This window comes from Emiliania huxleyi (assembly GCF_000372725.1).
Source record: "Emiliania huxleyi CCMP1516 unplaced genomic scaffold EMIHUscaffold_10, whole genome shotgun sequence".
In the NCBI taxonomy this organism is placed as follows: Eukaryota; Haptophyta; order Isochrysidales; family Noelaerhabdaceae; genus Emiliania; species Emiliania huxleyi.
Window position 1 is genome coordinate 1,136,525 of NW_005202427.1, and position 24,813 is coordinate 1,161,337.

Consider the following 24,813-nt stretch of genomic DNA (forward strand, 5'->3'; position numbering starts at 1 on the left):
GCCACCCCTCACGCCACCACGAGCGACGCGGCGAGCAGCCTCTGCTCGGCGGCGTCTCGCGACCGCTCGGCGGGGCGGGGCGGGCCGACTGCAGCCGCCTCCTGCAGCTGCTGCGTGCAGACCATCGCGTGCTCGCGGTACGCCTCGGTGAGGGAGTGCTGCTGCGCGAGCAGCTCCTGCAGCGCGCCCGCCGCCTGCACCGACTCCTGCAGCGCGCTCTCGACCGACTCCTTCTGCTGCCCGAGCCGAGCTATCTCCTCGCTCGCCCAGCGCTCGACGGCTTGCCGCTCCACCCGCAGCCGCTGCGTCGCCTGCTCCACCTCCTTGAGGGCCGCGTCCGCCGCCCGCCCCTTGGCCGCCGCCTCGGCCCGCACCGCGTCCCGCTGCGCCTCCGCCGCCGCCACGTCCCTCCGCCGGCCGATGGCCTCTCGCTCCGTCGCCTGAACCGCAGCTTGGCGAACGTGAGAGCAGCCAGACCGCGGTGTACGGCGCGCAAGTACGGCGGTGTCGCCAGCTCGGCGGTCTCGGCGCGCGCCCGCATCCGGCTCGCCTCCTCGCGCGCAGCCTTCGCCTGTAGCAACCGTCTTGGAAGCTTCATTCGCAGGCGCACGGTGTCGCGCTGCGCCGCAGGGCCTCTGCCTGCGCGAGCGCCCGCTCGGCGGCGATGGCAGCCTCGTCGGCTGCAACCTGAGGGGAGACCAAGGCTCGTCACCGGTGTCGCGAGGCCCCACCTCCCGACCCCTCCCCTCGCCTTTGCGCGGCCGAGCTCGGCGCGCAGAGTCACGTCGCCCGCCACGGACCGCTCGCCAGCCTCGGCGGCGCGGGCGGCCGCCGCCGCGCGCAACGCGTCCGCCTCGGCCTGCACGTCGCACCGCTCGCGCCTCTCCCGCTCGAGCAGCGCGCGCGTCGACTCGAGCTGCGTCGCCAGCGCGTCGCTCGCCGCGGCAGCCGCCCGCTCCACCTCGGCCGCGCTCTCCCGCTCGGCCGCTAGCTCTGCCGCGTGCTGCCGCGCAGCCGCCTCGGCCGCCGCCTTGGAGGAGGCGGCCTGCCGCTGCAGGAGCTTGGTGGCGCCCTCCAGCTTCGCGCCAACCTCGGCCGCCCGCGCCTCCGCCTCGTGGCGCGCCGCGTCCGCCGCCTCCGCCTCGCGCCTCGCCAGCCCCGCCAGAGAGTCGAGCCGCCTCCCCTCCGCCCCGGCCGCGACGAGCTGGGCGTTCACCTGCTCGAGCTCGGCGCCGCGCAAGCCCGCCGTCTCCTCCAGCTCCGCCACGGAGCTCTGCGCCTCGCGCAGCTGCCGCTCGAGCGCCTGCGCCGCGCGCCCTCGCTCCGCTGCCCGCTCCTCCGCCAGCGAAACGCTGTACTCCGCCTCGCGCGCCGCGGCGGCGGCGGCGGTGCGCAGCGCGTCAGCCTCCCGCTGCAGCTCGGCCGTCCCCGCCGCCGCCGCCGCCGTCTCGGCACGCGACGCCGCGAGCTCCCGCCGAGCCGCCTCGAGCCGCGCCGCCTCGGCCGCCGCCGCCGCCGCCGCCGTCGCAGCGGCGTCCTCCGCCTCGGCCGCCCGCGCGCACGCCTCGGCGATGGCCTGCACCGCCGCCGCCTCGGACGCGCGCGCCCGCTGCGCCGCGCCGATCGCGTCGGCGAGGGAGGCCTCGGCCGCCGCGCGCTCCGAGCTCGCCTGGTCGCGCTCTCGCCTCGCCGCGGCGGCCGCCGCCTCGAGCTCCGAGTGCTCTGCGACGAGGAGCTGCAGCCGCGCCTGCATCTCGACCCACTCGGCGCGCGTCGTGCCCTCGGCGCCCTCGCCCTCGGCGGCCGGGCTTCCGACCGCGAGCTCGAGGTCGGCGTTCCTCTCGGAGAGCGCGAGCGCCTCCTGCAGCAGCTCGGTGTTGCGCGCTCGCAGGGCGTCGTTCTCAGCGGCGAGCGCCGCGACGCGCTGCATCGCTGCGTCGGCGGCGGCGATCTGCACGAGGCCGCTGTCTTGATCGAGCAATGCCTCCATCGTACGGACCTGGAGAGCCGACAGCGGGACAGCGGGACAGCTGGAGAGGCCCGAACTGTTCAACTGCTGGCGAGGTCGTACTTCCAGGCCTGGCTGTGGGAACAGCTCACGCAGTCTCGCCGAGGCTCGCCCCAGCACCTCGCCCCCCCGGGCAAGGGGGGACCCCGTGAGGCGTGGGAGTGCCTCGCCAGTTCAACTGCGTCACTTGTGTGAGCGTTTCCTCCCGTCCCGTTTCTTTTGGCTGAGGGAAAGATTTTTACCTGCCCCCCTGCCCCGCGATCCCTCGACAGCGTCGGGCGCCAACAGAACTCCCAGTGATGCGGATTGGCTTTCATGACGCCTTCGTGTAGAGCGCTGTAGAGCTGTAGAGATGTAGAGCGCTCTGGAGCGCTGTAGAGCGCTGTCTGTAGAGCTGTAGAGCTCTACAGCCGCCGCGGGACGAACTGCGTGCGTTGTAGAGCGATGTAGAGGCGCTCTACAACGTGAAATCTCTACAACAAGACTCTACATCATAAGCGGCGAACGAGGCACGGTCGCTCTCCGACATGAGGCGCGTTGCACTCGCCAGTGCTGCCCTGGCCCTCTGTCTGCCCGCCCAATGGGTGGGAGGTGCCTCTGCTGCTGTGGCATGCCTCACGGCTGCGACTGGCCGGCGCCTCGGCGCGTCAGCTCGGCTCGGCGTAGCGATAGTGGCCAGCGCAACTCGCCTGGACTCAACGCTCAGCCAGGAGCTCCCGCACGCGCTGGCGCGAGTCATGGCGCATGCAACGCGTCTGAATGCTCGCCTCGCCTTGCGCAAATGCGACCGTCCTCGCCGCCGACAGTCCACCGCCTGCTAAAGAAGCACTGCGATGAATGCGGCACCGGCGACGCATGGCAGGCTGGTGATGACGCAGTTATGGGGTGTTGTGTGCCATCAGAGTGACTCTCTGTGTGTCAGGGATCGTCAGGGCCGTCCATCAGAGCTCCGGTGTGATGGTGAGACGGGAGTTGGTGAGTTGAAAACGGGCGCGCGGGCCGCGGCGCAGCCCGCAGGGCGTGGAGCGTCTCTCATGATGCGTCCGTCCCAACAGCAACACCACACGAGCGAGAGAGCGCGGAGCACTTTCCCAAAATGTAGGCCACCTCGCGCGCTCTCGTCTTGGTCTCTTGCACTGTGTGTTTGGTCATTGCCACTTGGCGCCGAAGACGGCGAAGTCTTGCTCTGTTCTCGAGGCTCTCTTGGGGGAGGGGGTCAATCCTCGGCGTCAGACAGAAAAGAAAAAAACTCCGCCATTACGAAAGAGAATTTTTCAAAGACCACTACCCGGTCTACCCGTACCATCTCAATCGCACCTAATCACACACCACCGGCACCTCGACCGCCCGCGCGTAGGCCGCCGCCGCCTCCACCGCCGTGTCGAAGGTGCCGAGACAGAGCCGCCTCCCGTCCACTTTGTTGAACGCCTGGAAGCGGCTAGCAGACTGCTGGTACACGTTCTTGTAGCCCGTGCGGTTGCTGCTGGAGAGGTGCAGGCGCAGCCCCTCGAAGTCCGCCACCACCGCCGAAGCCTCCCCGAAAGCACGTGCGTAGGCCACTGCCGCCTCGACTGCCGTGTCAAAGCTGCCGAGGTATTGGGGCGTTCCGTCGAAAGTCCAGGCTGCCTGGAATTTTCTGTCATATTGTCTGCTCACGCCCTTATAGCCGGTGCCGTTGCTGGAGAGGTGCAGGCGCAGGCCCTCCGCCTCTGGCACCACCTCTGCCGCTCGTTCCGCGTCTGCTGCTGTCTGCGCCGCCATCGCCGGGTCCGAAACCTGTCCCCCCAGCCCTCGCGCATGCCCTACCGCCCGCGCGTACGCCACCGCCGCTTGCACCGCCGTGCCGAAGTGGCCCAGGCGGACCTGCTTTCCGCCCACGTAGTGCTGCGCTCTGAAGCGGCCCGTGGCGAGTTTGGACACACCCGCGTACCCAGTTGTGCTCTTGCCGGAGAGGTGCAGGAGCACCCCGTCGGCCTCTGCCACCGGCGTTTCCATAGCCAGCTCTGTTGCAGCCGCCTCCGCTGCCGGCTCTTCCCCGTCGCGTCGGTCATCATTCCCCCGCGGAGGCTGCGGGGCCGATGCTGAATGCTGGAAGGAGATGGCGTCCTCTGCGGCCGTAGCGGCGGTACGTATGTGGCGCTTCCGCTTCATGTGCGTTGTCCTCGAGTAGCTTGGGTCTCTCAGAAACGCCGGGCACAAAGAAGAAAGAAAGAAAACAGACAATCTAAGGGAGGGATGGGAGGACGGCACGCCGCCACCACACAGGGATTTTAAGGAGAGGTGTTGGTGTGTGGTGCGCTAGCCGTCGCCCACCCTAGGGAGTCTGCCTCTTCCTATCTCTTTTCGCAGTCTCTCGCCGATTCTCGCTGCAACCTTCATGCCACCTCGCGGCCGTCCCACTCTCGTCGTTCTCTCCCTTGTCACTTCCTCCTCTGTCGCGTCATTCTCTTCTGCCTCGTCCAGTAAACGCACAAACCCGGGTCTCTACACACTTCCTTTTCTTTTAGGTATATTGTTGGCAAGCGCGCAGCGGCGGGCGCGCTGCGGCCGCACGTCTACTTCGTCATAGTGCCACGACGTGCGGCCTAGATTTAGCCCACGCGCCTCTGCTCGCAAACACTCACCCATTTGATTGTCGCTGTCCGTGAGTGCGAGATAGGGCTAGCCGCAGGCAGCTAGCCCATGAGGAGGGCGTCCATAGACACCTCACTAGACCCCACATACGGTCTCGTCCGTGCCTTGCGGCCGGCGAGATTGCTAGAGGTGGAGCATGCTGCTCTAGCCTCACATGTCACTTCCTGTGGTCTGTTGTTTGTTGTGCTCTTGTTTGTTTCTCTTGGCACCTTGGAGTGCTGGGGGGGGCGACAGGGAGGATATGGCCTTGAGTTATGTGTACGCCAACTCAGGGTGTGTGGCAGCCAGCTGGCTGAGTGTCTTGTGAGCCTTTTGTGTCTGTGTGTCGCTCGTGCGTGTCGTCATCATCTGTCCAGCGTCCACCCATACCGCGTTGGTGTCCAGTCCGAGCCTGGCTGTTCTTCACCTTTCTACCTACCTACCTTGGCAAATCAAGACACAGAGCTCACACTTCCTAGGTTCGGGCTCCACGAGTCCGCTGAATTCTTCTTTTACCCAAAATTCTTCTTACCTGTGCTGGTGTAGTGCGCGCACTAAAAAGAAAGAAAGAAAGAAAACAGACAACCCAAGGGAGGGATGGGAGGACGGCACGCCGCCACCACACAGGGATTTTAAGGAGAGGTGTGTGGTGCGCTATCCGTCGCGCACTAAAAAGGAATTTTATTACCGCGTCCGATTTCTCGATCCCAGCGCTCGCCGCCACCGGCGTCCACCGGCGTCCAAAAGAGGCGAGGGTGGCCGCCCTCCGGAGGGGGTGGCGATGCCAGACGGGCCCGGCTCGATGGTCGGTACCGCGCTCTCCTTCGTTCCGGGAGGCACGCTCCTCTCCTCCTGGCTCGCCTCCCTCGCGAGCTGGCTGGACAGCGCGAGCGGCCCGACGCTGGAGATCCCCGCGTTCATGGGCATGGACGGCGCCTATGTCGCCGAGCAGCGGAATGAGCTCTCTGAGTGCTACGGCTGGCTGCGGCTCGAGGGCCACGGCACGGCTGCGATCCGGCGAACGGAGGCTCACATTCACACCACCAACGCCGACTGGGCAGTGCTGGACCCGGACACGGTGCGAATCGTGCCGCAGCCGGGACACGAGGCCGAGTTCCGCTTTGGGCCGCTGCTACTCACGGAGGGCGAGGAGGTAGGGTGCGTCCTCATGCGGCCGGAGGACCCGAGCGCAGCCTGCGCGTGCAACATGCGGTTCGTGCCCGAGGAGGACGAGGACGGACCCGGTTTGCAGCATCCTGGATGGGGCGGGCCAGGGAGTAGGTAGGGGAGGGGCAGAGGCAGACGACATAGAGGCGCGCATGAACTCGTCGTCTCCGGCTCGTCGTATTATTTCGTTTGGGGGAAATGGGTACGTGCGTACGTCAACGTGCGTGTCATACCCCAACGAGGTCTGCCACAACGTCTTCCTGGGCTCGGCCGCATGTGTGAACGCGGCGGCGGTTGCGAACCTCCGAGTGTCGCATGTCTTGAGCATCGTCGATCGGCGCATGGCGGCGCCGCCAGGCACGACACATCGCCCCTCTGCCGCGTTCCGGACGAGGAGCGAGCGCAGACCTCACGCCCGTAATGCGCGTCGCGCTGCCCTTCCTTGCCGCGGCTCTGCGCTCCGGCGGGCGCGTCCTCGTGCACTGCGACCGAGGCGCCTCACGATCTGCCTCGGTTGTCATTGCACACCTAATGCAACACCCCGTAAAGCAAGTGTAGTGAGCCACTCACTCGGGCGTCTCGGCTGACGTTGATCGATCAGCGTTGATCTCTCCCTAGGCTATCGGTCCCCCGCTCGATCCTCGGATCGCTCGCTCGTCGAAATCGATCGACTGTCGTTCCGGACTTTTCTTTTTTCGAAAACGCGCGCGCGCCCGTCGCGGCAAAACTGTCAGGTCCGCCGCGACGCGTCGCCGCAATGGCGTGGCGTGCCCCGCGCCCGGCTGGCAGTAGGAGGGTATACGTACGCCGGTGAGACCACTGGTTTTGTCGACCATAAATTCTCGCCACTGGAACGCTAACCGTACTTACTTACAGCTGTTGTCTTGTACAGAGATGCCAGCACCCCCCAGCAGCAGAGCGCTGCTGCTGGGGGGGGGGTCGGCCATGACTTTAGATGTGCAGGGGGGGTAGCGCTAGGGTAGCGAGCAAGGTGCGGCCGCTCCAATCTCCAATCTCCAATCTCCAATCTCGATTCGGGGCCCGGGGGAGGAGGGGGGCTCAAACCTTCAAGGAGATGCGCTATGGATTCATTCACAACGCAAAAGGATCTCCACCCTCTTTTCGCGCCATTTTGCAATCTCCAGTCGGCCCACACGATCTCTAGGCGCCTTTGGCGCGAAGTCAGAATTTCCACCTCTGTCGCAAGATCTCAAGCGACTGCACGCACCAACTCGACATCTCAGACTCCTCTCGAGCATCTACACCGGAGAAGATTTGCCTCCACCCCAGTTCTTCAATCTACTGCTGCTCTTGGCAGGAGATTTGCCACTTATGAGATCTCTAAAAGGCATCTGCGATCTACAGTCCAAGGATCTTCCGATGTTGGGTAGAGATGTCCATGTATGGTCCTCCCGATGTGGGGGACTAGCCTAGCACTAGCCGTCTTCCACATGGTCCCTCGGGTCCCTGCTGCTCCTAATCTCTTGGTGACTCTTCGTGCTGTAGCCTGTTCATGGTACATCCTGATCCTCCTGCTCGCTGTGCTGATCTGCTCCGCAATAACGAATAAGTGCTAGAAGAGCGAGACGGACCACCTTAATAAATTAAGTTTAATAAATTAAGCCGTATAGACCTACGCTCTGTCCTCTCTCAGTCCGACCAACTCTAGACTCTACAGGGAGAATGTGCACGCACCCTAGTACCCATCGACTACCCAACCCCTCCAAACTCGGTGCTCCCGCACAGCCCCGCCTCGCCCGCGGCCGCCTCGTCGCCGCCCCCTCTCAAGCACCACCGGCCGAGGTCGTGCGGCTGGAGCGCGTACGGGATGCCGGGCGGCACCACGCCACCCTCGCCGAGCAGGGTCAGCCCGAGGAAGAGCCGGTCGCGCCCCAGCCGGTTCCCGCGCCCGCGGTGCGAGGCCGACGGCGCGTAGAAGAGCACAGTTCCGGCCGGCACCGCGACGACCGTCCCCTCGCCCTCGCCCGCCGGCGCGCCGCCCCGCTGCGTGCCCGGCGCAACCTCGAGCGCGCCCTGGTCGGCGGCCGTGTCGACGAGCGACACCTGGACGCTCGCGAGGCGCGGGTCGCACGCGCCCGTGTCGGCGTGGAAGGACTGGTCCGCGGCGCCGCTCCGCGTCTGCATCACCGAGCTCTCGAGCAGGACCTGCACCTCCGACCGCAGCGCCGCGAGCAGGAAGCCGCCCGCCCGCGCGGCGATCGCCTCGAGCGCCGCCAGGCTCACACCCCGCACGTCGACCGCGCGCAGCGTCCGGCTGCTCGCCTGCCGAGCGCTGCACGCGTAACCGACTCTGGGACGTGCCACGGACGTGTCTGGGACGTGTCTGGGAAGTGTCCGGCTGCTCGCCTGCCGGATGCTGTACGTCCGGTCGAGCGCCTCGGCCGCGTCGCGCCTCAGCTCGGCCTCGACGCCCCGCCGCAGCCGCTCCACCAGCGGCAGCGACAGCAGCCGCGGGAAGAGGACAACCCCGTCTCGCTCCCACACCTCCACCGCCCTCCTCAGCTGCGCCGAGGAGGAGGGCGAGGCCTTGCCCGCCGGCAGGGCCACGCTAAGCTCGGACAGGGCGACGCCGCCTCCCGCCCGCCGCCGCTGCCCCCGACCCGCGCAGGCGCCGGCGTCTGCTGCGGCCGCCACCTCGCCGCCGCGCAGCAGCTCGGCCACACCCCTGTGCCCGTGATACGCGGCGGCGTACTGCGGAGTGACTCCGAAGCGGTCCCTCGCTGCCGCCGAGGCGCCATGCGCGACGAGCTCGGCGGCCGAAGCAAGGTCACCCTGCGCAGCCGCCACGTGCAGCGGTGTCTGGAGGTAGTCGGAGGTTGCAACGGCGGCGGAGGCGCCCCGCCGCAGCAGCAGCGGCACGGACGCGCTTCCCCGGTCCGAGACGGCGCGGTGGAGCGCCGTCTCGCCGGCCTTGTCTGCGGCGTCGATGCGCGCGCCGCGGTCGAGAAGCGCCTCGACCAGGGCGGACGAGCCGAGCCGGGTCGCCGCGTGGAGAGGGAGCGTCCCGTCCTCGCGCGCATGGTGAGGCGAGGCGCCCGCCTCGAGCAGCGACAAGGCGAGCGCGGCGTGGCTGCGCACGAGGGAGAGGAGCAGCGGGCGCCACTCGCCTGCCGCGGCCGCGTCGACAGACGCGCCGGCCCGCAACAGGACCTCCACCACCGCCGCCTTCCCGTTCTCGGCGGCACGGTGCAGTGGCCTGGTCCCATCGCCAGGCTTGGCCGCCTCGACCGGCGCGCCCGCGCGCAGCAGCGCCTCCGCCACGTCGGCGTGGCCGTACTCGGCCGCGAAGTGCAGGGCCGTGGACCCGTCCGGCGACGTGGCGGAGGCGGAGGCCGAGTGCGCGAGCAGCGGCCGCACGACCTGCAGATGGCCGGCGGCAGCGGCGAGCAGCAGCGGCGTGAAGCCGCTGTAGACAGCGTCGGCGTCGGCGCCGTGCTCGAGCAGAGCCGCAGCCACGCCCGCGCTCCCCTTCTGCGCCGCGACGGCCAGCAAGGGCCACCCGTTGGGAGCCGAGCCACTCGCCGAGGCGCCTGCCGCCAGCAGCCTCCTCGCGGCGCCGGCGGCGCCCTGAGAGACTGCCCTCGCCAGATTCGCATCGAGGTCTGCGGCCGCTGCCGCCGACGTCGGTGGCGGCGCTGGGTCTGCCGCCGACGTTGGTGGCGCCTCGACGTTCGGTGTGGCTGCTCGCCAAAGCCAAGCACCCGCCGCCGCCGCCGCCGCCACAAGGACTGCAGCCAGAGCGAGGCCGATCCGGCTCTGTTGCTTGCCTCGCGCCGCATCGGCCGGCAGACCCCGCTTATGCGGCGGCCGGTGGGTTCGCGCCATATTCGACACAAAGCTCCCTCTAACGACACTGGCGCGCACTGGCACTTGCCGGAGGTGCCAGCGACCCGCGAGCGAGGCGATTGTTCAAGATTTTTTTCTTGTGAGAATGGGGAAAATGGCACAAGTGTGAACGATGCAGACCCCTACAGGCCAGGAGCCCGAACCCTCTCTGGTGATCATCGCGCCTCTTTGGCGGCAGAGGGGCGCGAGTGCACGGTTAGAGCTAACCGCGAACTGGTGTCAGCTCAACTCAACACAAATCTTCGCACCAACACAATTCTTCGCGGGAGACGCTCGACGCCGGCGGGCAGCGCTACAGGCGGCAGTTTGAATGCGCGGCTTCGGCTCGCTCTTTGCACTGCAGCTCTTCACCAGGCTCCTCACCTTCGCTCTGAACGCGCTGCTCGCGCGGCGGCTCGGGCCGGCGTGGTACGCTTTTGCGAATGTGCAGCTGCAGCTCGTGGGCGCCACCCTCCTCTTCCTGCCAAAGGAGGGCCTGCGCCGCGCCGCCCAGCGCATCTACCCGGGCGGGGACGGCGCGCCGCTCGCGAGTGGCATGAACGTGGCGTGGCTGTCGGCACCGGCGGCCGTCCTCGCCGCCCTGCTGATGGCCGCGACGGCGGCCGCGACCGGCGTGAGTGGCGAGTGGGACGAGCTGATGGGCGCCGCCGAGGCGCGGGCCGCGCTCGTCGTGGCCGGTGCAGCTGCGATTATTGAGGCGGCGAGCGAGCCCGGCTGGGTCTACGCGCAGGCCAATGAGCTGCTTCCGCAGCGCGCCCTGGCAGAGGCGGCGGCCCTCGTCGCAAAGGCGGCGGTGACGGCGGCGCTCGTGCTGTTGGCTCTCCGCTCGGCCGCCTCCGCCAGACCGGCGGACGAGGCAGCGCCGCCCGCAGGCGTGGGCCTCGCGTTCGCCCTCGGCCAGCTTGCATTTGGCGTCTGCTTTGGCGTCCTGCTGAGTGCGCTCGCGGCGCGGCGAGCGGCGGCGTCGAGCCTGTGGCCGCGGCGCGCCCATAGCGGCGGCGGCGACGGCAAGGGCGACGGCGGCGGGCCGCGCTGGCTGGCAGGCGGGGAGTGGGGGCTCGTCGCGCAGATGTGCGCGCAGGCGGTCCAAAAGTACGGCCTGACCGAGGGCGAGCGGCTGGTGCTCGTCGCAACCTCGCCGCTCACCTCGCAGGGCGTGTACGGTCTGGTGAGCAGCCTCGGCTCGCTGCTCGCGCGGATGGCTGTGAACAACGTCTCTTCACACCTCTAGCTGTGAACAGGTGAGCAACCTCGGCTCGCTGCTCGCGCGGATGGCGCCGCAGCGGCTGGAGCGAGGCGGCCTCTCCTCGCCACGTCCACGACACGTCCACGACACGTCCCCCGCAGGTGCTGCAGCCCCTCGAGGAGGTGACCTTCGCCCGCTTCTCGCGGCTCGCCGCCGCCTCGGCCGCCTCGGCCGCGCCAGGCGGCGCCCCCGCCGGGGCGGACGAGGCGACGCTGCGCGAGCTGCAGCTGCTGTTGCGAGGTGCGGTCGCCGCGAGAGACGACGAGTTGACGCGCTACACCAGTCAGCAGCAGTCAGCAGCAGGCGCCTCCCGCTGCTGCAGGCACTAGCCTCTTCGGCCTGGTCCTCCTCTCCTTCGGGCCGCCGTGCTCGTGGCTCCTCCTTGCACAATATACCATTATAATGAGTACACTGTGATGTGTTAGGCCGCCGTACTCGTGGCTCCTCCTCCGGCTGCTCTACGGGCCCGTCTGGGCCGCCTCCGAGGCCCCTCAGCTCCTCAGCCTCTACTGCGCCGCCGTCTGCGCGATGGCTCTCAACGGCCCAAGCCTCCCCTCCCTGCGGAGGGGCGCGAGATCTCGGGGCGCGAGTCTGTCTCCTCCGACCCTACCCCGCGTGCCTGCAGGTGTGAGCGAGGCATACGTCCAGGCGAGCGCTGAATTAAATTAAATGAAATGAAATGAAGTGAACATAATTAAATGAAGTACGTCCAGGCGAGCGCTCCGCCCCCCGAGCTGCGCCGCATCGCCGCCGCCACCACCGCCATCGCCTTCGTCTACGGCGGCGCGGCGCTCGCGGGCGTGCGGCTCTTGCGCACCTCCGGCCTCGTGCTCGCGAACGTGCTCAACCTCGGGCTGCGCACCGCGCTCTCGTACCGCTACATTGGCCGCGCGGCGGCGGCTCGCGCCCCCGGCGCCCCCCTCCGGCTGGCGCCCGCGCCGGCAGTACTAGCCGCGTTCGCGCTGTCCGCCGCAGCGACCAACGCGACGGCTCTCTGGCTGGGCGCACCAGACAGCCTCTCGCCCTCCTCTCACGCGGCGCACGTGGTCGTTGGCGTTGCATGCCTCGGCGGTGTCGTCGCTGCCGTCGTCGCCGGCGAGCCAGAGCTGGCTGGTGCCCTCCTTGGCGCCGTGCGTCGACGCCACGGCAGAGAGGACTGACAGCAGGCGGCCGCTCCCCTCTCCCCTCCCCGCCCCGCACCCACCACTCTCCTCGTCGCCTCCTCTCTCCTCCCCTCTCCCTCCGCCCCTCTCGCCCTCGCCCACGCTGCTCAGCCCCCTCCTTCCCGCCCTCCTCCTGCAGATCTCGCCACTCCCCCCCCACCGTCGCCGTCGCAGTCACCGCCTCTCCCTCTGTGCCCCGCAGGCCGCTGCACGGCGCTCGCCATCGGAGCGACGCCGTGACGAGCGCTCTCGCCGCTAGGGCCGACGGACCCCGCTCTGGCTCCTTCGCCCCGCCGGCGAGGCTCGCGGCGGCGCTGCTAGTGAGCCGCCGCTCGGCGCGGTCGCCGCTCCGGCGCAGAGAGCCGGGCGTGGTCTCCGGAGCCCGGGGGTCGCTTGGGGGGGCGAGGAGGGCGGAGGGGAGAAAAAAAGGGGTCCGTCCACCCCGGTTCCGGAGCCCGGGAGGCACTTCAGAGATTGTGTCGATCGTTTCCGTTTGGAGAGGAGGTTTTATGCTCGAAATCGGATCGCTGGGCCGAGCGTTTTTGATCTCTCGGTAAGTGGGCGCCCGCCCGCCGCCTCTGAGGGGGTTCGGGCCCCCTAGACTGAAAACAAAAACAAGCTCGAAAACAGCCAAAATCAGCCTGCGAGAGAGGCACTGCGCGCCGCTGACCTCAATGTGGGGCCAAGCTGCAGAACATGTGCGAACCAGTGCCTATGACGCTCAAGGAGTAGGCGCGGAGCGCCGCGCGCGGAGCGCGCCCCGAAGAAAATTTTGAGGGTTGTGGAGGGCTAGATGCGATTTCTATTAAGAGTTTGACTCACACGCTAGGAACCAATCGGCCCACCCACAGGCCCAATCTCGAGTGGCGGCGCTCCGCGCCTACCCTTGCAGCGGCGCGCTCCGCGCGTGTTCTGCAGCGGCGCGCTCCGCGCGTGTCTCTGGGCGCTACATGCCCATCCTGAGCAGATCTAAGATGTCGCCGGCATCGACAAAGCCGCCTGGGAGCTGTGCCGCAGCCGCGCGCACGTCGCTCTCCTGCTTGATCGTCAGACTGTGCTCTTGCATCCGCTCGAGCTGCTCCGCTGTCAGGAGAAGTGGTTTGCGGCACCTGCTTCCGGTGCACAACGTGACGACTGTCTTCTCGTCATTCGGCCGCACCCATGTGGCTCTCGCTTCGGCGAGCTTCTGCTTCGTCCAGTGCTTGTTGTGTGACATGCTGCGCCACTTGCCGGTAACGTCAGTGCCAGGGCCGTCGCCAGCCATGAGGTCGCCGCCGCAATCGCTGCAGTTGTACTTGATGAACTTTGCCTTCGATGTCGGCGACATGCCACCAGTGGCTGCGTCGAGCACCGCCTGCTTCATGGCGGCCGGGGTCGTCTGGATGGAGCGACCATCGTGGCCTAGAAGGAGGCGGCAACGCGCACAGAAAAAGATTTCTTCCTCTCCCGGTATCCTTCTCGCGAACGAACGAAAGGAACATTTTATGGTAAAAAACGAGGTACGAACGTTTCCGATTTGATTAGAGAAGTGCTCGCGACAGCGCGAATGGCGTCGCCGGGCGACTTGGCGAACGCATGTGGCGCACCCTTCTCCTTCCTGGTGATTGATGGCCGCTCAGCGAGAGGTGTTTCCTCAGTATCATCACAACGTGGACGCGCTCAAATCCGTTCTCGGCATCCAAGGCGACGACGACCCTCCCAAAGAGGTACTCGATTTGTTCAAGGAGAAGCTGTACAATGTCGAGTCGACGATGAATACGATCTTCGAGTCAGGTGGTCTCCAGGATTGGCTCCAGACTCGCGCCCGCCTGCCTCCGCCCGACTCGCCGCCCGGCCGCTCTCAGAGTGCTCCACCTTCCTCGAAGCGGCAGAGGCCAGACGGCTCATCCCAGATTGAGCTCAACCCTTTCGAGCGTGCAGCGCTCGGAGAGGCCGAGTCTGTGGCCAGTGGAGCCGTTACTGCTACGGTGGACGCGATTGTGGAGGGACTGAAATCGGTCCTCGTTGACCTTCCAAAGCAGGTCGCGACTGCGACGGCCGCCGCTGTTCGCGCATTTGATCTCTCCGAAGAGGAAAAGGCCGCCGCCGCCGCAACACGCCAAAGTGCTGCACCCTTTGCAAAGATTGACGCATGCAAGAACTGCTTTGACATTGGCCAGCTTGAGGGATTCCGATTTGATCAGCAGCATGGCGACATCATTTGCAACTGCTGTTTCAAGTATGCCAGCTCCAGCTATGTGCCGCTGGCTCTGAAGGCTCGGACCGCGAGAAGCGTCGGCGTCATTGAAGGCATCAGGAACAGATCCACTCTCGGGCCCGCGCGTGCCTTCTTTTCTGTTAAGGCTGGAGTCAAACAGCATGTGCAGACCCAGATTCATCAGTGGTGCTCCCACCACGAGGTTGTCGAGTCGCAGTATGCTAGTGAGCGCCGTCGGGCTGGCATCATCATCAGTAAGCTGATCCTACAGGCGCCGGCACCGCTCACTGCCCACCATCCTCACTGCATGCACACACACGAACGCACACATGCACACACACGCACACACACACATACACACACACACGCGCTCGCCCCTCCGCCTCTGTCGCGCTGCAGGGCGTCAAATGCCACGACTCCGATCTGTCCTTTGAGGGCCGCGTCACCATGCTGCAGACCATTGGTGTCGATGTTGGGACAAAAAACCACTCTCGCTGGTTTGTCCCTCACCTTCGCTCATCCTTCCACGCCGTCACCTGCGCCGGCCTTGAGCTAGTGCTCACCAAGGTGATGCCAGCCATAGACCGCCCGCCTCCCTCGCCGCCCCGCCCCCTGCCGCTGCCGCCGATTCCCTCGGCCAGTTTGACGATGACAACTACGACCCGGGGCAGACGTATGATGTCCCCCCCGCCGCTGCCAGCCCTGCTGCTGGCCCCGCTGCTCCCAGCCCTGCTACCGACAGCGGCGGCGGTGGCGCTGATCCAGGAGCTGTCGATGACATGCCGGCATTTAGTGTTGTCTGGAGAGAATTCGTCATGCTGTCTAAGCTGCTCACCGAGTGGGCACCTCGGCCAGGCTTTCAATCCTGGAACCGCGCGACCAGCAGCACCGTCATCATGAAAACTGTATTCACCGACGCCCGCTTCTACTCTTGCTGCAAAAACTACCTCTACCTCTGGGCGCACATGGCTACAAAGTCAATGTGTGAGGCTGTTGTGGAGGGCATGGGCGGTGTGTGGGACCGCTGCGACCGCCAGGGCAACTGGGTCACTGCAACTGAGGAGGCTGTGATCGCGTGGAACGCGCCCCCACGCCCGTCGCCGTGCCCTTCATCAACCGTGCGCTCGAGAACTGGGGCGGGCTCAACTGGGAAGACCGCTTTCACCACAACGACAGGTCACGTGCACAGAGGGGCGGCATTGGAGCTTCGCTGCACAGCGGGGTCTGGTCATGACGCGGAAGAAGGCAGAGACACAGCGTCTGCCAGCCGAGTGCTACGACGTCAGGCCGAAGCCGCGTGGCCACAACTGACTGCAACAGACTGTCTTCATGTGTCTAGACTCTACCGCGGTGCGCTCCGCGCACATAGGTGCCAGCGCGCTCCGCGCGGTATCTAGCCAGCGCGCTCCGCGCGTGTGTGTCTAGCTAGCGCGCTCCGCGCGTGCGGTGTCCAGCTAGCGCGCTCCGCGCGTGTCCGGGTAGAGCACCGGCGCGCTCCGCGCGCATGAGAATCCAGTGCTTATGCTCATAAGCACTAAAAGCTCGTTTCTGCAGCTTGGATGTGGGGATGTGTGCCGTCACCAATACTGATCTAAATACTAAAACCTGGAAACCCTTGTTCAAAGCCGACCCTAAGCGCCATCCTTCCTGCTCTCACCTGATGCTGCTTCCCCGCGCCGCCTCCTTGGCCCCCCTGGGCGTATTTTCTACTCCCAGTGGGGGGCCTGGGCCCCCGGGCCCCCTCTTGTTTTCTGTTTTCTGTTTTTCAACACGCCCGCCCGCCCGCCACCCCGAGGCGGCTCGGCCCCCCACTTACCGAGAGATCAAAAACGCTCGGCCCTGTGAATGTTTGCGTGCGTCCCGTTCACAGATCACACTATCTTAATCACTAATCGATCTTGACATGACGGCCTCTGCGCGCTCAGCGGCTGCCCGACTCCACGCAACTGTGACTTGACGCCTCTGCGCGCTACGAGCGGCTGCCCGACTCCACGCAGCAGGACCTCTGCCGCTCCTCTACCCCTTGATGAGCGCTCCGCCCCTAGCGGCACCGAAGCCCAACACCCTTCACTGCCCAACGGCGTACAGCGGGAGCGCGAATGCTCCCCAGCTCCTGGGGCCAAACCGCTCGGCGCGTGCAGCGTGGTTTGCTGAGCTGCACGCGTGCCGCAAGTCGGAACTGAGCGGCTACGGTGGGGGAGTTTATGACCACCCACGCCTGCGGTGGTCGCAGCACGCGTTCGCAATCCCCATGGTTCAAGGGTACGAGCGCACGCTGTACAATGAAACCTTGGGTCGGTGGACCGTTGACAAATACCTGTCGGATGTAGGGGCACGCTACGGCGGTGTGGATGCGATCCTGCTTTGGCCCACCTACACTAACTTGGGGCTCGATGATAGAAATCAGCTGGACCTGTACCGTGCGCTTCCAGGTGGCATCTCGGCAGTGCGCAATGTGAGCGACCAACTTCGGCAGCGCGGCGTGCATGTGCTCTGGTCTTACAACCCGTGGGACACAGGCACGCGGCGAGAGGTAGCAGCAAACGGCAGCACTCCTGACGATGCCACTGTATTCGCGTCCGTCCTCAAGGCTGGCGGCGCGGACGGGATAAATGGTGATACCATGAGCCACGTGCCGAAGGAGTGGTGGATCGACAGCCTAGCGGTCGGCAGCGAGGACACGTATCAACCCGAGGGCGGCGGGACGATCGCGTCGATGGACTGGGAGACGATGTCGGTCTGCCACTGCAAGTTCGACAAGGGAGCAGCGCAGGGGCCTACGGCGCAGACGGTCGATCATTACAAGTGGCTCGAGCCGCGGCGCATGACGAGCGTGCGCGACCGGTGGTCGCACTCGCACGTGGACGCGCTGCACTTCTCCTTCTTCAACGGTGTTGGCTTCGAGACAACAGAGTCCAACTGGGGCTCGTGGAATGGCATCACGCCGCGCGACGGCGAGGCGATCCGCCGAATCTTCACCATCCTGCGCTTCTTCGCGAAAGCGGGCCTCGTTGGTGCGAGCGGATGGGAGCCGCACGACCCTGGCGTGCTCGTCGATGGAGTCTTCGGCAGCCGCTTCCCGCTTCCGGCGCAGAATGAGACGCTGTACACGATGGTCAACCGCGCCGGCACCAGCCACAGCTCGAGGCCGCAGCTCGTCCTCCGCGCGGCAGAACGGGCCGCCCCGGCGTACGACTGCTGGCGCGGCGAGAGGCTCGCCGTCTCTCCCACGGACGGCTCAGTCAGCTTTGCGCTCGAGGCCTCAGGCTTCGGCTGCGTGCTCTCGTCGCACAACTCGACCGCTGGCGGCAGGCCACTCGCCGAGTTCCTCGCCACGATGCGCCGGCTGAGTGCCGCTGGCCCGCTCTCCGCGTTCAGCAGCGAGTGGACCTTTCTCAAGCAGACCATGGTGCCACACCCGCCCTCGCCGCCGACCGCGTCTGCTCCACCGGGCATGGTTCCCATCCCGGCAGCCAACTATTCATTCCACGTCGCCGGCGTCGAGGACCAGGGTGGACCGACGGGCCCCGACGTTCAATACCCCTGGGAGTCTCACCCTCAGCGCATTCACTCGGCCTTGCTGCAGGTCGCTGCATTTTTCATGGACAAGCATCCCGTGACCGCTGCTGAGTATGGAGCATATCTGAACGCCACCGGGTACGTGCCATGCGATCCGCACAACTTTTTGAGTAGCTGGAACGGGTCGAGGCCAGAGCCCCCTCCCGCGTTGGCGCGGACGCCAGTCGTACACGTCTCGCTCCAGGAAGCTCGGCAGTACTGCGCGTGGGCTGGCAAGCGATTACCGCGTGAATGGGAGTGGCAGTACGCGGCGCAGGGCCTCGACAACCGCACCTTCCCTTGGGGTAACCACAGCTGCGGCCACTGCACACCCGAGCCGCACGTAGGACAGCGAGCGCCCGTCCCGCCGGCGGTGGGCTCGCGCTCGCCTGAGGGCGACTCGCCGTTCGGCGTCGCCGACCTGGTTTCAACGGTCTGGCAGTACACGAGCGAATTCATGGACGCGCACTCGCGCGGCGTCATACTGCGTGGGGGCTCCCTCTACCAGGCAGGCGTGGCCGGCGTGAAGGGTTCGCATTGGTACTTCCCAACTGTCATGGGGCTGTTCCAGCACAACAAGTACATGCTGATGAGCGCTTCCTACGAGCGCGCCGCGACCCTTGGCTTCAGATGCGTCAAGGACTCGGCCTGAGAATCGGGATGTGAGCGTGCGCCGCGCGGTGAAACGCACATGGCAGTCGAAATAAATAATCAAAAAGTACCACACCAATCCTCGCTACCCAACGCGGCCAAAGGATATCCACCTCGAGAACCACAAAAAAGAAATTCGAACGCGCCGTCGAGTGCGGTGGCTGCCTGCAGCAGCAACGCCGCCACCGAGACGACAATGCACGCCATCACGGTCACGGCCCTGTTACCGTGGACCTCTTTCGCCGCTCCACGCTCCGCGCCGCGCTGCCGGCAGCTGGCCACTCTGCGCACCACACGGCCACTCTGCGGCCTGCGAGAGGCTGGCGACGAGGCGCACTCGTCCAAGAAGAGGCACATGGCGCTAATGTTTGGCTTCCGCGGCACGGGCTTCTATGGCCTCCAGTCTCAGAGCGCTGAGGGCACGCCCGGCCAGCCGACCGTCTCTGACGCGCTGCGGCGGGCACTCCTCGACGCGGGCGCGGTCCTGCCGAGCAACTTCTCTCCACTGACGCGAACAAAGTGGACGCTGGCGAGCCGGACCGACAAGGGCGTGCACGCGGCTCGCGCGGCCGTGTCGCTCAAGATGGAGACGCTCGACTCACAGCTCGAGCCGCTCCTCTCGCCGCTCCTGGACACTTCCGGGACGCTTCCTGGACAGTTCGAGCCGCTCCTCTCGCCGCTCGAGCCGGCGGAGCGGGCGGCGGGGCCGCCGCCGCAGCCGAGGCTCGCCCTCACCGCCGCCGCCGTCGCCGAGATCAACAGCCACCTCCCGCCTGAGGTGCGTCTCTCCCGCTGTCTCTCGGCTGTCTCTCGGCTGTCTCTCGGCTGTCTCTCGGCTGTCTCTCGGCTGTCTCTCGGCTGTCTCTCGGCTGTCTCTCGGCTGTCTCTCGGCTGTCTCTCGGCTGTCTCTCTCGGCTGTATCTCGGACCTCGCCTCCCGAAGGTGCGGCTCTTCGGCGGCTGCACGGTCCGCAAGTCGTTCCACTGCCGCGAGTGCGCCTCGAGCCGCAGCTACGAGTACCTGCTGCCGGCCTCTGCGCTTGGCGGGATGGGCGTGGCGGAGTTCGACGCCGTCCTCTCGACATTCGAAGGGAGCCACAAGGCGCGCCGCTTCTTCTGCTCGAGCAGCTGAGGCAGTCGAGTGGTCCCGCTCCCTCACTGACCGCCACTGACCGCCATGCCACACAAGGTGCACAACTTCTGCTCCGGCCTGCGCGGCAAGGGCTGGGGCTGCTGGGAGCACGACGGCGAGAGCTGGCCGCTCGCCCTCGACCCATCGCGGCGGCAGGGCGAGCCCCCAGACCACCCGAGATCTCTCCTCAGACCACCCGAGATCTCTCCTCAGACCACCCGAGATCTCTCCTCAGACCACCCGAGATCTCTCCACCACACCTCTCTCCACCACACCTCTCTCCACCACACCTCTCTCCACCACACCTCTCTCCACCACACCTCTCTCCACCACACCTCTCTCACAGATCCAAGCCCACCTCGCCGGCCAGGCGCCGCGTTCGCGTACCGCTCGGTCCTCTTCTGCGGCGTGCACCGCTCCGTCGTGCTGCGAGGGCAGGAGCACCTCGTCCTCCGCATCGCCGGCGTCTCCTTCATGCTGCACCAGATCCGGCGAGATGCAGCCGAGATGTAGCGGAGAGAGATGCTGCACCCGATCCGGCGAGATGCAGCCGAGATGTAGCGGAGAGAGATGCTGCACCCGATCCGGCGAGATGCAGCCGAGATGTAGCGGAGAGAGATGCTGCACCCGATCCAGCGAGATGCAGCCGAGGTGAGGCAAGGCACGGCGCAGCCTCCTCTCCTCTCCAGGCACATGATTGGCACGGCGCTAGGAACCTTCTAGGAACCCTCTAGGAACCCTCTAGGAACCCTCTAGGCACATGATTGGCACGGCGCTCGCCATCGCGCACGGACTGGTCCCACGGGACACTCTCGCCCTCGCGCTCCGCTCGCCGCTGCAGGACTGCCCTCCGACTCCAGCACCCCTCCGACTCCAGCCGCCCTCCGACTCCAGCACCCCTCCGACTCCAGCTGCCCTCCGACTCCAGCACCCCTCCGACTCCAGCACCCCTCCGACTCCAGCTGCCCTCCGACTCCAGCACCCCTCCGACTCCAGCACCCCTCCGACTCCAGCACCCCTCCGACTCCAGCACCCCTCCGACTCCAGCACCCCTCCGACTCCAGCACCCCTCCGACTCCAGCTGCCCTCCGACTCCAGCACCCCTCCGACTCCAGCACCCCTCCGACTCCAGCACCCCTCCGACTCCAGCACCCCTCCGACTCCAGCACCCCTCCGACTCCAGCACCCCTCTGACTCCAGCACCCCTCCGACTCCAGCACCCCTCCGACTCCAGCACCCCTCCGACTCCAGCACCCCTCCGACTCCAGCACCCCTCCGACTCCAGCACCCCTCCGACTCCAGCACCCCTCCGACTCCAGCACCCCTCCGACTCCAGCACCCCTCCGACTCCAGCACCCCTCTGACTCCAGCACCCCTCCGACTCCAGCCGCCCTCTGACTCCAGCACCCCTCCGACTCCAGCACCCCTCCGACTCCAGCACCCCTCCGACTCCAGCACCCCTCCGGCTCCAGCACCCCTCCGACTCCAGCACCCCTCCGACTCCAGCACCCCTCCGACTCCTGAACTCAGAAGACCCCACAGCCCCTGACCCTAGGCCCCTTGCCCGCCGCAGGTCGACATCTCTCCTCTCGCACCCGGCGCCGGCCTCCTCCTCGACGAGATCCGCTGGTTCGATCTCGGCAAGCGCGCCGAGGACCTCGCCTTCCCCCCCTCGGCGCACGCGGCGGCCGAAGCCTTCAAGGAGGGCACGTAGCTAGTAGTGGTTAGTAGTGGTTAGTAGTAGCTAATGAACGAGCAGCAAGTAAGTGGCTAATTAGAGGCCTTCAAGGAGGACCCTCCTCAAGGAGGGCCCTCCCCCCCTCCAGCCGCACGACAGTGCGCCGCGAGCAGGTCACCAGCAGCCGGCCCCCCATCTCACCGGCAGGCGGGTGTGTCTCGTCGTAGGAGGCGTCCCTCTACCCGCACATCGCAGAGCGGCTCGCCTCAGAGGAGTCGCTCGAGCGTTTCCTCGGCCGGATGCGAGACTCGTTCGGAGGGGCGAAGCACTACTCCGCCGCCGACTACGCGCGGCTCAGGCGCGTCAACGCCGGGCTGGCCGAGGCGACACTTCCTGGACACTTCCTGGACACTTCCCTGCAGGCGCGTCAACGCCGGGCTGGCCGAGGCGACGAGCCGGCGCGGCGCAGGGCGAGCCGGCGGGCCGGGCGGCGAGGGCGGCGGCGAGGGCGGCGGCGAGGGCGGCGGCGAGGGCGGCGGCGAGGGCGGCGGCGAGGGCAGCGGCGAGGGGGCGGCGGTGGCGGCCGCCGCGCCGGCGGAGAGCGGGTGCGGCCCTGCGCCGGTGAGGGACGGGCGGAGGGGCGGGGCGGTGGTGGAGCGGAGGAGGGTTGGGCTTCCAGGCGGGCTGAGCGTCCAGATCTGCGTCCACTATGGCTTTGCGCCCGGCCCTCGCAGCAGCCAGATGCTCGAGGGGCTGCGCGAGCGCCTCGAGCGCGGGGAGGTGCTCGCGCGGCAGCCGTACGAGTACTACCTCGGCAAGCTCGAGGAGGTGCACGGGAAGCCGCCGCCGCGGCCGGCGGAGGCGATGGAGGAGGAGGGCCGCGGTGTCGCCGCGGGGTCGGTGAGTGAGGTGCGGGTTTGGTGCTGATTTCGGTTGGGTAACGAATTCCTCACAGACGCACTCCACACAAGCACAACTTCTCTCACAAACACAATGAACCTACCAAGGCGGAGGCGCGCGTGTGGGGGAGACGCAGACGGGGCACGGCCCGTTGTGTTTTGTGGGCGCGCGACTCCAGTGAGGGAGGGTGAGACGATCGAGGGGTCCCGTACACGCGGAATCGACCCTATCCGCTCAAGTAGAGTGGTTGAAGGGGACGGCCGCGAAAGAAGATGCATTTTTCATCACAAGCGAAGGAGAACACAGGCGGGAGAAGGCAAGTGCACACGATGCAGGCCGAGGCAAACCTCCGAGCGTCGCTGGCGGCGGGCACTCAGCACAGCGTCTTCATCGACGGCGAGGGCCGGCTCTTCTCGTACGGCAACGGACTTTATTTGGAGACCGATGAGATCGAGGTCGGCGAAGATCTCGAGTCCGAGGAGGCCCTGGCTGTCAATGGGCTGCTCGGTCACGGCGAGGGCGTGACGCGGCTCAACACGCCGACCCGCCTCCCGTCGATGGGAGGCGAGCGCGCCGTGAGCGTGTCGGCTGGAGCGGTCCACAGCCTCGCCATCGCCGCCGACGGCACCGTTTGGAGCTGGGGCTGTGCTTGCCGGCTGGGCCACGGCGACGACGAGAACCAGCTGCAGCCGAAGAAGATCGAGGCCTTCACCGGGCAGCGCGTCGTCACTGTCTCGGCGGGGTCGAATCACAGCCTCGCCATCACCGTCGACGGCGCTGTGTGGACCTGGGGCTTGGGCGGCCTCCCGCTGGGCACGTCCAACAACCTGCTGCCCAAGAAGATCGAGTCCATGGCGGGGCGGCGCGTGGTCGCTGTGTCGGCGGACCTCATGCACAGCCTCGCCATCACTACCGACGGCGGGGTGTGGAGCTGGGGCGAGGGATGGTCCGGCGTGCTGGGCCACGGTGACCGCGAGGACCAGCTGCTGCCCAAGAAGATTGAGGCCTTCGAGGGGGAGCGCGTCACCGCCGTGTCGGCGCAAAACAACCGAAGCGTCGCCGTCACCGCCGACGGCGCCGTCTGGTCGTGGGGCCTTAACCACGGCCGCGGCGTGCTGGGCCACGGCGACGAGCAGCGCCAGCTGCTGCCCAAGAAGATCGAGGGCCTGGCGGGCCAGCACGTCGTCGCTGTGTCGGCTGGAGCATTTCACAACCTCGCCCTCACCGCCGACGGCGCCGTCTGGAGCTGGGGCTGGGGAGACCACGGGGAGCTGGGCCACGGCGACGACAAGGACCAGCCGCCCAAGAAGGTCCAAGCCTTGGCGGGCCAGCGCGTCGTCGCCGTGTCGGCGGGAGGCGACCACAGCCTCGCCCGCACCGCTGACGGAGCCGTCTGGAGCTGGGGCTATGGAGGACACGGCCTGCTAGGCCACGGCGACGAGCAGAACCAGCTGCTGCCGAAGAAGATCGAGGGGTGGGTGGTGCGGCCGACCCCCAAGAAGAGGACGCGGGCCTCGGCGGCGTCTCCCAAGACGGCCGGGGTCTGAGGACGAGGGCACGAGGTCGAGCACGCTCGTGCCTCTCGGTGGGAGACTGCTGCTGTGGCTCTGTGGAGCAGGACCTGGACGAGGATGGACCGGAGACACGCGTATCTAGGCGATTGTCATCTCCATCTCTTGGGGGCCGCGGAGTCGCGGCTAGCGTTCGCATGGGCTCGCTCTCCCTGATCGGTGATCGCCCGCCTGACACCGCGACTCGGCACTCGCGCGCCCTGACCGCTGTGGCCCTGTGCCGGCATGTTTCTGTGCGCGGCCTCACGCTCGGTGACGGGGACGTACACGCGCGAGTCCCGTTCTCTCTCTCTTGGTGAAATACGTTTCTATGGTATACGCGCAGCCAATTCTCGGTCAGCCGTTCCAGGATGCAGGAAAAAATAGTTTCGGTGGTCTGAGGCGGCCCAGCGGACCCCAGCGGACCCGTTGGCACGGCCAGCGCGCGTGGGGCACCGGGGCGACCCCCCCGTCTCACTAGTGTCCTTCCTTTGGGTGTGAAAACGCGACCTCGCCGTCAGACGAGCAGCGCACCGTTAGACGGAGGCGCGCGAGCGCTCGGAGGCCGCCCGACACGACTCACACATGCCTGCGTTGGGCCCGCGCAGCCGGAGTATTTTTCCGGTCCGATTTTCGGGGTGCTCTGTTCACGGCACGGAAAAAACAAGCAGGTGAGAGGCTCGTCCTCCGACTCTCACGCCTGCAAGCCGACTGGGGCACCGGAAAATTATTCCGAGCCGGCGGTCCTCGCGTCCGACTGTGTGAGTGACTCGTGAGCCACCCCGACACCGCTCGGACCGCCTCTCCGCGTCGGCGTCCATGCCGCCGGAGCAGTCGAAACGTGGGCGTCTGAGCGTCGCCTGTGTCATCTGCCGAGCTTCCAGGCGGGCCTGCGACGGCAAGTTTGCCGACTGCGCCAAGTACGTGCCGCTACCCGCGACCGCCTCCGACGCTACCGGCCCGTCTCAGCCCGCCTCGCCACCTTCGAGCCGGCCTGTTCGCTCCAAGACGAGCCCGGGCGGCTCGCAGCACCGCGGAGCTCCGGTTTCCCTCGCCGCCGAGCCGGCTTACGCGCCCGTGGAGG

General features: G+C 67.0%; 5 protein-coding genes across 5 annotated transcripts; 3 read left to right on the forward strand and 2 right to left on the reverse strand.

The window, feature by feature from the left end:
* Window positions 1-8: 8 nt before the first annotated feature.
* On the reverse strand, window positions 9-4,003 carry EMIHUDRAFT_97609 (hypothetical protein; the record flags this gene model as incomplete). The annotated part of the gene is made up of 3 exons (XM_005793776.1): window positions 9-440; window positions 713-1,999; window positions 3,347-4,003. The coding sequence occupies 3 exons, from the start codon at window positions 4,001-4,003 to the stop codon at window positions 9-11; spliced, it is 2,376 nt and encodes a 791-aa protein (XP_005793833.1).
* Window positions 4,004-8,629: 4,626 nt separating this feature from the next.
* Window positions 8,630-9,145, reverse strand: EMIHUDRAFT_56555 (hypothetical protein; the record flags this gene model as incomplete). The annotated part of the gene is made up of 1 exon (XM_005793777.1): window positions 8,630-9,145. A coding segment is annotated over one exon (516 nt), but the record flags the coding sequence as incomplete, so codon positions are not given.
* Window positions 9,146-9,965: 820 nt separating this feature from the next.
* On the forward strand, window positions 9,966-12,304 carry EMIHUDRAFT_199765 (hypothetical protein; the record flags this gene model as incomplete). The annotated part of the gene is made up of 8 exons (XM_005793778.1): window positions 9,966-10,590; window positions 10,699-10,823; window positions 10,897-10,969; window positions 11,224-11,266; window positions 11,327-11,420; window positions 11,615-11,772; window positions 11,917-12,014; window positions 12,267-12,304. 8 exons carry the CDS (start codon window positions 9,966-9,968, stop codon window positions 12,302-12,304), a joined length of 1,254 nt encoding a protein of 417 aa, XP_005793835.1.
* A 3,983-nt stretch (window positions 12,305-16,287) lies between these two features.
* EMIHUDRAFT_199768 (hypothetical protein) lies at window positions 16,288-18,471 on the forward strand (the record flags this gene model as incomplete). The annotated part of the gene is made up of 1 exon (XM_005793779.1): window positions 16,288-18,471. One exon carries the CDS (start codon window positions 16,288-16,290, stop codon window positions 18,469-18,471), a length of 2,184 nt encoding a protein of 727 aa, XP_005793836.1.
* Window positions 18,472-18,666: 195 nt separating this feature from the next.
* Window positions 18,667-21,315, forward strand: EMIHUDRAFT_199769 (hypothetical protein; the record flags this gene model as incomplete). Its single annotated transcript, XM_005793780.1, has 2 exons — window positions 18,667-19,041; window positions 21,175-21,315. The coding sequence occupies 2 exons, from the start codon at window positions 18,667-18,669 to the stop codon at window positions 21,313-21,315; spliced, it is 516 nt and encodes a 171-aa protein (XP_005793837.1).
* Between the last annotated feature and the right edge of the window lie 3,498 nt (window positions 21,316-24,813).